Consider the following 17,198-nt stretch of genomic DNA (forward strand, 5'->3'; position numbering starts at 1 on the left):
TAATTCCTCCCCAAGAAGAGTCCAGGTAGGGTTATCCTTAATCCTGGTTTGGAGTCATTCCTTGGATTGCCTATTAGAGCAGGGGAAAATAGAGAACTGGTGTCAGATTGGGGTATGGGTGGGATTGTTTGAATAAGAGATAAGCAGATTCCACCTCATTGTGGGGAGAGGGAAGGAGGGAAGAACCATGTTCTTTTCACCATGAAAATTTCAGTCAAAATCAACATGGCTCCCAAAGCATTCTCATCAGGCATCTGGGAGAAATTTTTCTGGCCTTGGTTACTCTTTGGTTTCAGAGTGAAATGGAGTTCAGGTGTAGAATTTCTTCTTGTACCTACATTTCACCTAGTTCCTTATGATGTCCAAGTAACATCCTTGCTAAACCATGTGTTAGGTTCTTGTTTGTTATAGGTACTTGCATATGTGAATGAATTATAGGGATCTAATTTAAGCCATTAGTTGAATTGAAACAGGGTTAACATAGTAATGTCTATTTGGGTCAGAGTTTTAATTTTCCTTATTTAGAAAAGGAACACAATGAACATTTTCTGAGTTGGATGCCAGTCAATGAATATACCAAACTGTACTGAACTTTTTTTACTTAAGCTTAATAAAAAGCAGGAAATGGAGGGAAAACTCATCCAACCTCCCTAAGCCCAAATCTGCTTATTAAGAAGTTAAAATAAAATAACCCTTTTCTTTTTACACCCATCTAAAAATACATTCTAGTATAGAGCAGGCTTTCTTCTGCTCTCAATTGCCCTCCTTCTTGCTAAGGAAACAGAATGAAGTTCATCAAATAGGCTTTTACTGAATGATATGTGGATTTTGGCTTCACTCATGGCCATTAAGAAAAATTAATATTTGTCATTTTTTCTTGTGTAGCTTAAAAATGTAAGATGTCTTTTCAAGAAAAAGTACTTCTAGGAAATCAATACATCCCTTTTAGTCTAGAACTAAGGATTTCTAGCACAGAAGGCCATGGAAAACCTGGTACCCACCATAGATTTTTTTCTTTGAAAAACGGAACTTTTTTTAAAGCTTACTATTGCTAGATCTAAAGTCCTTCTCCTCCTATTGCTAAATTATGTCCCACAGACAAGTTCTTCCTGGTTGGGTTTTGTTTATTTGAAAAAAGATATCAAGATTTTGTGGTAGGAATTAATCAGAAATGGCTGTTGTTCACAAACAGGGTAATGGCTGAACAGATTGTGGTATATGAAAGAAATGGAATACCAATGAACATTAAGAGATGATAAATATGAGGACTTCAGAGAAATATGGGGGAGACTTTTGTGTACCAATACAGAATGAATTAAGCAGAACCAAGAGAATATATGGAGCAGCCAGGTGATGCAGTGGATAGAGTGCCAGACCTGTAAGTCAGGAAGACTCATCTTCATAAGTTCAAATCTGGCTTACTAGCTATGTGACCCTGGCCAAGTCACATAACCTTGTTTGCCTCAGTTTCCTCATCTATAAAATGAACTTTAGAAAGAAATGGCAAACCACTCCAGAATCTTTGATAAGAACACCCAAAATAGATCATGAAGAATGGGCCATGACTGAAACAACTGAACAACAACAACAACAACAACAACAACAAGGGAACATGTATATACACAGTGACCACACTAATGTAGATGAAAACAATACTGAGGCCTCTGAACTCTTAATTGTGATGACTAATAGAAATCCCTCAGATAAGATGATGAAATGCATGACCCTCATCTCTTTAGAGGGGTGTAAAAGCTATGTGTGATGAACATGCATGTGATGTGAGACAAGGGCCCTGTGGTCTTTTAGTTCTACTTCATTTTTTCATCATTCCAAGGGAGGGCTCAAAATGAAAAGCACATGTTGGGAAATGACTGTGATATAAAATAAAAAAAATCACAAAAACCAAACCAAATCAATGACTTGAAGATACAGGAGAGGGATCAGAGAAGAGAAATGCAAATGATCGAAAGGTTAGGAAATAGATTTTCAAGTAATGATGGGATTGGAAAGATTGGGTTTTATCGGCATTTTTCTTGTTTGAATTTTTTTCCTTTTCTTGTCTGAATTTTTTTTTAGTTGTACCATAATCTAGTTTATGATATATACATTACAGCTTTGAAAATGTTTTAATACCATACATGGAAAAAATGTTTTTCATTAAAAAAAGGAGGAATCTTATTTGTCATTGGATATAATGATCTGTCTCCCTTTAATAATGAAACATATGGTACTCACTTAATGCTTACAACAATTCTTCCAGGTTGGTACTATGGTTATTGTTATTCCTATTTTATAGATGAGTAAACAGATTCAAAACATTTAAATAACTAGCCCAGAGACGATACAATTAGTAAATGATGGAGACAGAATTCAACGCAGGTCACACTCTAAGCCCAGCACTCTTTCCAGCATCTCCAAGCTTTTTCCAAGAGTGCCATCTACTGTAGTATACATTGTCACAGAACACTGAAGTGACCTATATTCTATTGCTACCTGACGCAAACATTCTATCAATTGATGTCCACTAGAATTTTTTAGAAAGTAGTAAATTGCCTTACCTGGTGTTTGGTTTTAGATTTTCTATTGTAGAGAAGGTTTGATTTGTAGTTTGAACAGACTCCTTCTTCCCAGTAGGTGCTCCATTTTCTTTAGATCTAACTTCATATTCTAAAAAAAAATAAAAAAGACAAAAGCAATCAAATAATTAATAATAACAACATCACATGGATATAAAAATTAAGGTTACAAAGCAATTTCCTTACAAAAATCTCAAGGTAGGTAGAGTATTATTATTATTATCATCATCATCATCATCATTTTACAGTTGAAGAAATTGAGTCACAGAGAGGTTGTGTTTCATATAAGTAATAGAAAGAGGATTTGTACCCATATTTGGATGCCAGGTGCAGTGCTCTTTCTACTATAATAATTACTCCATAAGATTAAAATGAAACAATTAGATACCAAATCTAAGATCTTTTCCCTTCTTCAGGTTTTTGATATTGAGTTGTTTTTTAGTCATTTCTAACTCCTCCTGACTCTATTTGGGGTTTTGTTGGCAAAGATACTAGAGTGGCTTGCCATTTCCTTCTTCAGCTCATTTTTACAAATGAAGAAACTGAGGCAAACATGGTTAAGTGACTTGCTCAGGGTCACACAGCTAGTAAGTGTCTGAGGCCAGATTTTAACTCAGGAAGATGAGTCTTCCTGACTTCAGGCCTGACACTCTATCTGCTGTGCCATCATCTGCTCCAGGTTGTAAGTGATCATTTCCAAATTGGAATTGTACTTCATGATTTACATTTTTCAGGAATGTACACTTGGAAGAACTTTGGTAGCTGCTTGATACACATTTCAAAAATGTTGGCTACTGGTTAAAACGTAAGATGTTGCTATTATTGCTGTGGGTCTTGGCAGCTTATGTCTCTGACCACAAATCAGACAGTCAATAATAGCTCTTGTAAAAACACTGTGTGCAAAGTTAGGTATTAGGTATCGTGGGAAGTAGGGAAGTTGACACTTGCCTTAAGAGTTTACAATTTAGTGGGGGGCAGTCTAAGCATACACACTTATTGCTATTAAAAAACCTAACTCTGACAAATGTTCTTAGTGAAAAATAAATTAACAAAATAAACTGTGCTCTGCTTACACTCTTTTCTCACAGTTATTTAAGAATGAGCTCTTGCCTTGATGAATATTCTTGGCTAATAAAAGTATGTCAACATTTCCACAAGTAAATCTGAATTTCATGCCAGAAAGTATTTTTATGTACTCTCAGCTCTAAACAAAGAAGACATCATTCTTCATAATTTCAGTTTTCAGAATATTATTGTACCATTTCTGAATTAGCTAATTATTCTTTCTTGCTTTGAACTTTAGCTACAGCTTTGTCTTTTCAAATGCTATAAATAAAATAAAGAATACAAATGAAAGAAAGAAATAAGAAATCACCTCTCTCCAGAGAGGTTGAATATTAGGTGAAGTAGGAAGACCATATTAGATGTCTTGGTAATTTAGTTTAGATTTCTGTTAGTAGTGTTGAGATAAAAATATGTGGTGGGGAGGTCAAATTAAGGTGCAAAACTTGGTTAAAAGATTAAAAACAGGGACAGCTAGGTGGCACGGTGGATAAAACACTGTCCCTGGGTTCAGGAGGACCTGAGTTCAAATTCAGCCTCAAACAATTGACACTTAGTAGCTCTGTGACCCTGGGCAAGTCACCTAACCCTCATTGCCCTGCCCCCCCCCCCCCCCCCGGCTAAAAAAGATTAAAAACAAATGCCTGTGATAGGCATATATTCTCCAATTTTAGTCAAGGAAGTCTTTTAAAAGTTATTATGCTATACAACTTAATTTTTAAACTTTTTTTTTTTTAGTGAGGCAATTGGGGTTAAGTGACTTGCCCAGGGTCACACAGCTAGTAAGTGTTAAGTGTCTGAGCCTGGACCTGAACTCAGGTACTCCTGACTCCAGGGCCAGTGCTCTATCCACTGCACCATCTAGCTGCCCCCAATTTTTTAACATTTTAAAATAGTTTATTAAATGTTGCTCATTTTCCCAATTTATATTTTATGTGTTTTTGATGTTATATGCAGATATTTATTTATATTTACTTTTATTGTTATATGTAATGTATTAGTATTGAACTGTATAAGCTTATAATTTACAAGTAAATAAATGTACTTATTTGCAAATAAATAAATATAAACTTAAGACTCATAAAATTCCTGAGTGCAGCAGGAATCAGATAAAAATGTAATTGGGAAACATTTGACAAAATAAATAAGATGCAATACAATATAGATGTTAATTTGTGTTTTTTAAGTTAATATGTGTCCTTTAGGAATCTGTTTTTATTTGAATTTGACACCCCTTTTCTAGACCAACTCTATACCAGTGGTCTTCAAACTTTTGATCATGCCTTCCTATCAGTAAAAATTTTCTGAGCAAGCTCTCCGATACACACACATATGTGTACATTATTGTTATATTTTAAACCATTCCTAAAGCAGCATGTCTGAACAACTTTAGATCCTTTCTCTTAAATATAGAGCAAAGCACAGTTTGGTATAATGGGAATGAACACTAGTTTTAGGAGTCTAAAGCCTGAGCACAAATCCCTGGGTAGAACTCTGAGCTAAGATCCATCACTAGTCATTTCACTGTGATGAAATAATGGGATTTAGCAGATACTCAAAGACCCACCTGGAGATTAATCTATACTGATTGAATCAAGTGAGGGTGATTGACTGCTGATTAAGCCTACTTCAAGTTAATTGGGTTGTAATCACACCTGGCTATCCCTTAAGAAGGTATTGTTCTCAGAAGCTAGACTGTGAACTCAACTTGAGAACACCTTCAAAGACCAAATGGATTTGGATGCCGACAACCAATCACCTTGAAGCAGTGTGTAAGGACCACCTCTGTTCCAGATCTATAAAAAGCTTCCACAAACAGCTTGCTAGTGTGTTCCTGGTTAAAGCAGGCCCCTAGAAGAGGACTTCAGGAAGAATCCAACCAGGCTGGAACTCTAGGCTAGACTGGTGCTGAAGCTTCTGATTTTTGGGGACCACAATTTAGATTTTAAACATCACATCACCTTTCAGCGCTTCAGCTTCTTCATCTAAATAATGATGGCAATAATGCTTGCATTATCTAACCTCCAGGGTGTTTATGAAGAAAGCTCTTTAGGAACATTAAAGGATAGGGAAAGGAACTGTTACTTATGAGTAAACTCACTCTACCAGTGCAGGTTGGTACCTTCTTTGCACCTTAAAGTCACATTGAGATTTGCCTAGAGGTTAAACGATTTGCCAAGGGTCACGTAACTAGGATATAATCATATGTAATATAGGATATAATCATATATAATCATATAATCATATAATCATACATAGGATACACATAGGTATCTGACTTGCCCAATATCTCAAAGCAAGTGTCTTTCTGACTTTAAGGCCAATCCTCCGTCCACTATGACAGGCTGCTTCTACAAACCTTAACAAGTTATATAAATTATAGTACTGTCAACTCTCAATTTATGTGGTAACTAATTACCCTAGTTTTTTATCCCCTTACCTTTTTTTAACCTTCCCTTTTTAAAATGTCTATTATGACTAAGTTTTCAGCTATTGGATTCTCTCTACAAGCAGTTCTATCAGGAGGTATTTTGGGGAAAGGAAAGAAGCCCAAATTGATTGTTTCTTTGATGAATTTTATCTTTCTTTTAATATCACTCCTAATGAAAAGTTTTATGTTCACATAAATACCATCATTCAAGTCATATGAGTGTTTTCATGGAGAAAGCAGGGCCAAAGATGCTGGTATTTATGATTTGTTTAAATTCAATCACTAACAACATAGACATTATTCAATAACAGTTCACCAGAAATGTGATTTTTGAAAGAGCCTAGTGCAGAGGTTCTCAAACTTTTTGGTCTCCGGACCCCCTCACAGAAAAATTCTTTAGAGGGTCTTCAATAATGTTTAAGAACATGCTTAAACTTTATTGAAGACCCTATAAAGAAATTTTCTGATTATAATTTGTATCTATCTATCAATATTTACTGTACTAAAAATGAACATATCTTAGTATTATTATGAAAATAGTTTTGACCTTACAGACCCCATGAAACGTTCTCAGGGACCTCTAGGGGTATCTATCTGCACCTTGCTCTGAGAACCCTGGTCTAGCATATTATAGGTAACAAAGCAGATATCTTCAATAAGTGTCTATAGCAGGCATTTGGGGGTGTTTCTTATTGACTGTGCTCTTAAATATTAAACTGAAGTTTTACTGGTTTTGATGATGTCACTTTACAGTTGAGGTCTCAAGTTTTTCTTTGATTCTACAGTATGGAAGACAAAGTATTTTTTTCTTTTTTTCTTTTTTTTGTGGGGCAATGGGGGTTAAGTGACTTGCCCAGGGTCACACAGCTAGTAAGTGTCAAGTGTCTGAGGCCAGATTTGAACTCAGGTACTCCTGAATCCAGGGCCGGTGCTTTATCCACTGCACCACCTAGCTGCCCCTATTTTTTTTTCTTAAAGAATGGAGTTTTAATAATTAGATCTAAAAGTTACTTTTACAATTAATGAGGCAGAATTTCTGACATAAAACTCCCTCTAGGAATTGCAACTTTGGAAAATGTTTGCTTCCTATGCTTTATAAATTTCATATTATACATTACTAAGGATCTAAATAGGCAATAGCATCTTCATAAATCTGAGGACATGATGAAAATGGAATATTCACTTTTGACATGTTTATTTCCAAATGCATTTTAATCACATTAGCCTTTTAAATTTGTATCTATATTTCCAATCAGAAATAATGGATTTGTGTTCATACCTCTAATGATAGCAGAGGCTTAAGGAAGTCTAAACACTTTAGTGTTAGTTGTCTGGACTGCACATCTGTTTGTTTTTTCCCCCCCAGAGGATTCTATTTACATTTCTCCTAGAGCCCATGATTGGTGGAATCTACACTTATGGGGAAAGGTAATTTATAAGATCATAGAATTAGAGTGGGAAGAGACCTTAGAGGTCATCTAATTCAGTGGTGTTAAATTCCAATAGAAACAGGGCCACTAAACTGTACACAGAGATCCTTCTGGGCTGCATATTCACTTTGAAAACCACATGTTAACATCATCTATGTTCTACTGTATTTTTACTTATTTGTCAAATATTTCCCAATTACATTTTAATTTGGTTTGGGTCCAATTGGGAATGTTGCTGGCTTAATGTTTGATACTTCTATTTAGTCCAACCTTCTAATTTTGCAGATGAGAAAGGTGGTCCTATGGACAGTAAGTTTCTTGCCCCAGATCCCACAGAGAATGACAAAATTGAATTCAAATCTCAGTCCTCTGACTTCAAATCCAGAGGTCTTTCCACTGGACTGTGCAGGACTTGGAATGGTGTTTTCTTGTCTTTAGTTCAGCTTTCTATATTGCCTCCTATTTTAAATTTAAAAGTACACTGTATTTAAACTTATGTGATATTTTGGGGATCTCAACCAGAGCAGTCGTTATTTTTATGGACAGTATATAATGTCATATGTGATAAATATGTAAATCTAATATTAGATTTTTAAATTCATTCAATTTGTGTAATTTATTTTAAAAGTTGTCAAGGACTGCCCAGTTCTAGGAAAACTAATCAGCAGACAAAACAGAATAAAGTAGGGAATTCATTAATACAATCCTTAGAAAGCAAGTAGTTGGTGCAGTGGATAGAGTGATGGGCCTGGAGTCAGGAAGGCCTGAGTTCAAATTTAGACTCAGACATTTACTAGTTGTGTAACTCTGGGAAAATCTGTTAACCTCAGTTTCCTCAAGTGTAAAATGGGGATCATAATAACACCTACCTTACAGGGTTGGCATGAGGATCAAATGAGATGATAATGCTTGGCACAGTGCACATAGTCAAGGGACTTTAATATTTTTCTCTCCTGTTCTAAAGTGTAGAAATATTTTTACCATCCTGGGATGCACAATCTACCAGAAATAACAAGAGAAGTGAGCAGGGCCTGGCAAATCTCCAGTTATTTCTCTTGAAAGAAAGGCCCAGGTTTCCATACCAGATCTAAAGCTGACTGTGTGACTCTGAATAAGTCACCTAGCCTTTCTGAGCCTTGGTTTCCTTGTTTGTAAAATGGGCAATTGATACTTTCAATACTAAGCCCATAGGATTGTTAGAAGGTAAGTGTTGTACACTTTTAAAATATTACTTAAATATAAACTATTATTATACTACAGAGTGAAAGATTTGAGCAGATCCTAAATCTTCCCTGAATGTTTAACTTCTGCCCAGTCCTTTCCAATTAATATTCTTCTGTTCACTTACTTCTTATACCTTCCCTCCTGGATGCCTCATCTCCTTACACCAGCATCCATAATGTTAAATGAAAGTACCTGGACATTTTTCTTTTATCTCAGTCTCCCTTTTATTCAACTCCTTTCTATTTCTTTGCATTCACTCTCTTTACATGCATTCTGTGAGGATCCCCACATCTTTGATGTCTTCCTTGTTAGAACATAAGTTCCTTGTAAGCTGATTGGTTGTTTTTTTTTTAATGTTTTTTGTTTTTTTGAGAGGCAGTGAGGCCCAAGGTCACACAGCTATTAAGTGTCAAGTGTCTAAGGTCGGATTTGAACTTGGGTCCTCCTGAATCCAGGGCCAGTGCTTTATCCACTGCGCCACCTAGCTGCCCCAGCTGATTGTTTTATTTACTGTATTTTTATCACCATCACCTGACACATAGTTGATGCTTGATACTTATTGATTGGTTGTGCATTATGTTTTCCTGTTGATTTTTATTTCTTCAATTGTTATACCTCCCTAAATCTGAATGCGTTCCTTAAACTGAGTCCTATTATTTTCCATTCCTTTTTCTTCTCATATCTTTGGCTACATATACTTTAATACCTTCATTGTACTGTTCCAGACAGGTAGTACAGCAGAAAGAATGCTGGGCCTGGAGTCAGGAAGACTTGGCTCGAGTTAAAATCTAGCTTCAGATATGTACTGTGCAACCCTGGACAAGTCACTTAACCCTGATTGCCTCAGTTTCCTCATCTGTAAAACGACCCAGAGAAGGAAATGGCACACCTCTCCAGCATCTTTGCCAAGAAAACCCCAAAATGGGATCACAGAGTAAGACATGACTGAAAAATGACTGAACAACAAAAATGTACAGTTCCTGGCACATAGTAGGCAGTTAATAAAAAGTTTGTTGATTAATGGAATGTTTCAGGGATTTTTGATTACATCAATTTGGGTACTTTCTCCTAACCTAGATCCAACCTTTGCAATGCATCTAAGCCTTAATAGATGATTTTCATTAATTGTTTTTATCAGAAAATTCATCACCCTACAGCTGATCTGGTGTTGGGCAGCTCCAAACTGAATAAGGTGTGCACTTGGAGGGCAAACACAGTCAATTTCACACTTGGTACAACCTTCCAGAACTTACATTCTATTTTTTTTTTTTGCGGGGCAATGAGGGTTAAGTTACTTGCCCAGGGTCACACAGCTAGTGAGTGTTAAGTGTCTGAGGCTGGACTTGAACTCAGGTCCTCCTGAATCCAGGTCCGGTACTCTATCCACTGTGCCACCTAGCTGCCTCCCTGAGCTTACATTCTATTGGCATAGTCTTTGATATGTTAACTATAACATCACAGGACAGCTGGGTGGCATCACAATGGATAGAGTGCCAGGCCCTGGAGTCAGGAAGACTCATCTCCTTGAGATAAAATCTGGCCTCAGACAATTACTAGCAGTGTAAAATGAGCTGGAGGAGGAAATGGCAAATCAATACAGTATCTTTGTCAGGAAAACCCCAAATGGGGTCATGAAGAGTTGGACGTGATTGAAAAATGACTGAACAACAATTATCACACCACGACAAAGTAAAACTCTCCCCAAATTCCCATTTAATTTTGTTTGGGGGGGGGGCAATGAGGGTTAAGTGACTTGCCCAGGGTCACACGACTAGTAAGTGTCAAATTTTGAGGCTGGATTTGAACTCAGGTCCTCCTGAATCCAGGGCTGGTGTTTTATCCACTGTGTCACTTAGCTGCCCCCCTCCCATTTAATTTCTTATGCTGACCTGTGATATATCAAAATCGTGACGAAGAAAGTCATGATGTGGACAGACAAGTATTAATACTGTCTCACCACGTTCTCACAATAAGATACATCCTTAATTCAAGTTAAACGTCTTTCCATTGAAATAACAATCTCTAAGTCATGAACTGACCGGTAACTGTGTCATTCTGCGGCTTATCCCAGTCCAGTATGACGAATGATGAGCATCCTTCCACTGTGACCACAGTGAGGTTGGTAGGAGGATTCTGGGGAGGGCTTGTGTGACTCTCCTCTGTCACTTCCTCTTTGGGGAACCGCTTTATAGAATCAGTGATAGAACACGGCTCATTCTCGGGCTTTGGGATGTATCGCACGTGAGGAGCTAAGGAGAAGGAAGTCATGACTGTTTAGTACCTGGAGCTCAGAAGGCAGATTGAAAGCAAATGTCTACTTTCAATGTAATTCTAGGTGGCAGGGTAGCTGGCCAGGGTGCACATATCTCACAGTACACTTTCAATTATCCATGCAGATGGAGGAGAGTAGGGAGGTGTATTATTCATGGGATGTATTTAGTGCTTGGACCTTGGTTTTACAAATGAGGAAACTGCAACCCAGAGATGTCGAGTAATTTGCCCATAGTCATGCAGATAGGAAATAACTTGGACAGGATTTGAACTCAGATTCTGTCTCCAAATCTTGTGCCCTATTCTCTATAGCTAGGTGGCACAATGGGCTTAGAATCAGGAAGACCTGAGTTCAAACGAGGCTTCAGTCACTAACTGTGTGACCCTGGGCAAGTCACCTAACCTCTGCTTCCCTCAGTTTCCTCAAGTGTAAAATGGTGATAATAATAATACTTACCTCCCAGGAGTATTGTGAAGATCAAATGAGATCATATTTGTAAAGCACTTAGCATAGTGCCTGGCACATAGTAGGTGATTAATACATTTGTGTTCTCTTCTGTTTACCTTCTATGCTAACTGAAATCAGGGGATATCTTGAAATTATGTCTTGAATGAATTTATTATTATTATTATTTTCAGTAATAGCCACACCAAATTAAGTATCTTTAATGAATTTGTAATTAATATTTTCAGCAATAGCCATGCCACACCATACCTTTATAATAATATTGTTCTTAGGGTAATATTAAAATTATTTTCTACCTTTTGAGATAAAATAGCTTGGGAATTTGGGGAGATAGCAAGATACCTATATAGAATTTAAAAATTGCTATAGGTAATTCAGACACTTGATGATCTACGTGTTGAAACTTTCAAATTTATTGCAGGTCTTATTGCCCTATATAAGTCAGTATGTGCAGTACTTTGTCTGTATCCTATATTTTATTACAGGGCTCCTTTAAAAAAAAAGAAGCATTACTCTACTCCTTTGCTTAGGGGAATTTAAGACTGGATATCTCTGGACCAATCTATTTTGACCCAGGTACTTGCGAATTTGTTTTTTCATTTTCTTTATTCATTTATCCATTCATTCATTCATTCCACACTTTGTTATTTGCCTACTATGTTCAGAGCACTGTGCTAGAAAATGCTGGGGATGTAGAACATATGATTTACCTCCTGAAAGGAGTATACATTCAAGTACATCCTTCAACAGATTCTGACAAGAGAGATGATTTGGTAGGGCACAGAAGAATATTTGGAGAAATTTTAGGATCATAGTTAGGAAATGATAGGGGAGGTAAAAGGAAACCACTTACGTGCAAAGTCCTTTCACAGTTTTGACTAAAATGATGACTGGATTGTATACCATATTTGACAAAAGAAAGAAGGAAGGGTAAGAATGATAAAGTCCAGTATAACTGAGAATAATAGGATTTCCAACAAGTAAGACATACCCACAAACCGCTGATTCCCCAAGGAATCTGTCTCTTTTGTAGGGCTTGAGCTGAAGTCAGTCAAGTTACCTGCAAAAGATAGGGTTGGTATAAACATTTCTGGCAAATGGCAGAAATAAAGCTTCAGGATGTTATAAAGAAACAGGAAAGTCTACATTCAGCATCTTCCTCATATCCCTTCCTAGTCCATTACAATGGCATTTATAGGCACAAAAGTCAATCTGTGCAGAACTCTATCTGCAGCCCATATATTTATTACATTACAAAGAGCCTTTGTCATTTCTCTGCTCCAGCCCTGGGGGCGGTGGAAGATAAGATGCCACGCACCAATGCATCTTGACCCTGGTACTTGGGATTCCGTTCTCTCATTCCGTTGACCCATTTCACCTCATCATCTCTGGTATCTCTCAATATCCTAATGTGAATTTGTCTGCAGTGGAACACAAATGCATTTTTGTCTTATCCCTCCCCCTCTCCACAAAGAGCAACAACGAAAATGAATCTTAAACAAAAAGAAAGAAAAAGAGAATCTCTGCTACTAAGATCCGAGTTCAAGTTATTCACAGGCTTCTTTCTTTCCCAACAGGGTGTCTTCTCTTTGTACTTTGCATCTTAGCACCCAGTGGGTAACCAGCTACCATACTAACCATATTCTCCTGAAACAGAGGGTGTCGGTTGCTTTCTCTCGGTCTCGGTCTCGGTCTCGGTCTCGGTCTCGGTCTCGGTCTTGGTCTTGGTCTCCTTTGGCATGGTAGGACCGGTAGGTTTGACTGTCACCTTTGGAGGAGGGGAGGTTACCCGTGGTAACAAGAAGGCTCCTAGTTGGCAAAAATCTCATTTTATTTTAGCATCAAAGAATTCCCTATTTTTCTAACGAGAGACAGTGTGCCAAGCACTTCGTGAAGGAGACCATTGGGGTTTCTTACAATATCTTTTCTGTTCACTTGAAAGTCTTTGCATCAAAAATCTACTCTTGTTTTAAAATGGACCCCAGATCATCCAGTGTTATGTAGAAAAAAATGAAAAGGTGACCTTGCTTTGGCCTCTGAGAGAGAGAGAGAGAGGAGGGGCTGGACCTGGGATTTTACTAGCATGAGGAGCTCTCAAACGAGGAGCTTCCTCATTGGTGCAGGTTGGAAATCACTGACTCCTGCTTAAGAACCTCTGCTCCGGACAATTGGTTCCTCATCTTGGAGGAGAGGTGCGAATTGATGAGCACCAGGAGAGGGCGGGGCACAGTATAGGACAGAAGAGGGCTTTGATCTATCCTTCAATCAACAAGCATTTATTAAGCACCTACTCTGGGTCAGGCACTGTGTTGCTAGGTACTTGGGGTACAAAGACAACATGAAACGGTCTTAGCCTCCAGGAACTTACAGAGTAGACAATGTATATAAATGTAAATATATGCTATACACATTATACGGTATACTCATATAGATGTGTTCATGGATATCCATGCATACACACTTATATACACATACATACTACACACATATGTATACAAACATATGTGTATATGTGTATATGTGTATAGTCCCAAAAGTTTCAGTGCAATTTGGGGGGGGGCAGGGCAATGAGGGTTAAATGACTTGCCCAGGGTCACACAGCTAGTAAGTGTCAAGTGTCTGATGCCAGATTTGAACTCAGGTCTTCCTGAATTTAGGGAGGGTGCTTTATCCACTGCACCACCTAGCTGCCCCTCTTCAGTGCAATTTTAATGGCTTTTAAAAAGTAGCTTAAAATTCTAATAAATACTATGTAATTTTATTCTGGAGGGGTAGGTATGACCAAAGCTTGGGGGGATTAGGAAAGGCTTTATGTAGGAGAGGTAAAAGTGAGGAAGGAGGACATTCCAGACATGAAGGAGAATTGAGACAAAAGCACACAGAGATATTAGTCAGCATGGTTATATGACTTGCTCTAGCATCCTTTAGAATAATGTGAGTGGACAGCTAGGTGGCAGTGCATAGAGTGCCAGGCCTGGAAACGGAAAGGCTATCTTCCTGAGTTCAAATCTGACCTCAGACACTTACTAATTGTGTGACCCTGGGCAAGTCACTTAACCCTGTTTGCCTCAGTTTCCTTATATGTAAAATGAGCTGGAAAAGGAAATGACAAACCACTCCAGTATCTTTACCAAGAAAACCCCAAATGGGATCCTGAAGTCAGACATGACTGAAAAATGACTGAAAAACAGTAACAAGGTGCAGAAAAAGCAAAAGGAATTAGGTTTGGGGTTTGGCGAAGCATAAGGAAAGCTAGAAGAAGGAGGGAGAGGGGAAGGATTTGAGAGTGATGGGCAGTGCAACCTTGAATTGATTAACAGTAGGGCCAAGACTGAGGAAGGAGGAAAATGAAATCAGAGTTGAGAGGTAAAGGTTGTTGTTGTTGTTGTTGTTGTTGTTGTTGTTGTTGTTGTTGTTGTTTTTTTGCTGGGCAATGGGGATTAAGTGCCCAGGGTCACACAGCTAGTAAGTCAAGTGTCTGAGGCCAGATTTGAACTCAGCTACTCCTGAATCCAAGGCTGGTGCTTTATCCACTGCACCACCTAGCCGCCCCAAATGGAGATTTATATATATATATATATATTTTTTTTTAGTGAGGCAATTGGGGTTAAGTGACTTGCCCAGGGTCACACAGCTAGTAAGTGTTAAGTGTCTGAGGCCGGATTTGAACTCAGGAACTCCTGATTCCAGCGCCAGTGCTCTATCCACTGCGCCACCTAGCTGCAAGAGAGGTAAAGGTTTAACACAGTAATGAGAGATGGAGGGACTGGTGGAAACACTATATGTACATATAACAAAAGTATGTGAATAGCATTGCACACAAAAATACAAATCAGCAGCACAAACACACAAATATACAAATATGTAAATGAAAGTGTAGAGCAGGAGCAGTGGTCACTATGGGGAAGAAAAGCACCCTTATGAAGAGGAAGCACACCCCCCAAAGGTCAATGCCTGGGGAGGGGGGGAGCCTTTTTAGCCTTTCCCTAGTTATGACTCTGGAGCAGAAGTTTATAGTATAAGTACATAATATGATTTGCTCCCAGGCAACCCCATAGATTGGTTCTTAATACACTCAATTGTTTTGTTGCACGTGGCAGCTGTCCACAGTTACCCTGAAAATTCCAGCCAGCAGTCATGGCTAATAGGCACCATAGGCTGGCATAGTAATGGGAGGTAATGTCAAAAGTGGGACTGGGGGAGTGTATCCCACCTCTGAATCTCAGAATTATTCTTTTATGTTACGTTTTGGAAGATGAGTAAGCAATCTAAAACAAATCTACTAACAGTTGAAAAATCTGAATAATCTTCCCTTTGCATCTTGTGCACAAAGATCCAAGGAAAATAACCAGGGTTATGATAGATAGGATTAATCACCATCATTATAATGTTTATTCAAATCTGGCCAGATGACAAGTGGCTGAGAGTGGTTACTTATGCTATTTAACCTGCCTCAGAGCCAATGTGGGTAGAATATAATCCATTCAGGTGGTAGAGGAGTATTTTTGAAGTGCAGTTTACCTCTGATGCCTCTTATGTCTCAATCCAAGATGCTAAGGACTAGTTTGCTCTGAGTTGATAGACAAATATTTAAAATGAAAATGGAAGGGCAAGGTGGAGTAATGGTATGAGTGTACCTGAACTTCCTGGCTTGCCTGTCACGTTGTTTGGTGGTAGAGGTTTTCTTCGGGGCTGTGTTGGTTTAGGAGGTAGCAAGGTAGGGCGATAAATATCAGCACTTGTACCTAGAAGATCATATACACACATTGCTTTTGTTCATAAAGATATAGCAACAGTCATAAGAAAAATTGGTATTTATAAAAAAAAATGGAATGATAAAGAAAATCAGATTTTATAGAATATAAATGCCCATGAATTATAAGAGTTAAAGTGCCTCATGTTAAGTTCAAGTAAAGGGCAAAGTGATAACAAAGCATAATAATAATAGTAATAATAATAATAATAATAATAATATATCCTATCCTTTCTTTATGTATGCTTCTCACTTGGCAGCTAGGTGGCACAGTGAAAAGAGTGCTGGACTTGGAGTCAGGAAGCCCCGAGTTCAAATCCTGAAAAAATGTATACTTACTAAAAATATATACTTACTAGCTGTGTGACCCTGGGCAAATCACTCAAGTTCTCTAAGCCTCAGTTTCCTCATCTATAAAATGGGTATGATGATAATAGCATATGCCTCACAGGTCTGTTGTGAGCATCAAATGAGATAACACATAGGTTTCAAACCTAAGTAAGTGCTAATTACTTTTGTCACTTAAAAGGTTGAAAGCAATTGAGAATTTTGTAATTTTTCTCCTATTCCCACATAGTAATTTCAGAGATCCTATCTTTATCTTGATTTCTCACAGATCTTTTGGCGATGACCTGAACATTTCCAATTTAAATTTCTTACTTCCACTCCCCTAATTATCTATAAAAACATTCTAAGAAGAGGGCCATTGAATGAAGTATTTTTAAAAACAGATTTCTTTGTATAATGAAGAAATCACCTTAATCAATTTTCTAGGTTCTGAAATGTGTCCACATCTTTATCTACCTCCACTAAACAACATGCACAAAAAGGCTCTGTAAGAATTTTAATAAATGAGGAGATGGCCATCAATTGGGGAAGGGCTAAACATGTTGTGGCATATGATTGTGATGGATTGTACTATAAAAATGATAAGCAGGATGCTCTCAGAAAAACCTGAAAAGACTTACATGAATTAATGCAAAGT

At 37.8% G+C, this 17,198-nt stretch overlaps 1 protein-coding gene across 1 annotated transcript in view; it reads right to left on the reverse strand.

Annotated features, from left to right (window-relative positions):
- The window catches only part of LOC122747036 (ABI family member 3 binding protein), a 313,537-nt gene that overhangs the window by 20,559 nt on the left and 275,780 nt on the right, over positions 1–17,198 (reverse strand). Inside the window, 5 exon segments of the mRNA XM_043993253.1 lie at positions 2,559–2,667; positions 10,763–10,972; positions 12,452–12,520; positions 13,099–13,269; positions 16,098–16,205. Coding sequence (XP_043849188.1) covers positions 2,559–2,667; positions 10,763–10,972; positions 12,452–12,520; positions 13,099–13,269; positions 16,098–16,205 — 667 coding nt within the window.

The sequence above is a fragment of the Dromiciops gliroides genome, chromosome 3, assembly GCF_019393635.1.
Source record: "Dromiciops gliroides isolate mDroGli1 chromosome 3, mDroGli1.pri, whole genome shotgun sequence".
Classification (NCBI taxonomy): Eukaryota; Metazoa; Chordata; class Mammalia; order Microbiotheria; family Microbiotheriidae; genus Dromiciops; species Dromiciops gliroides.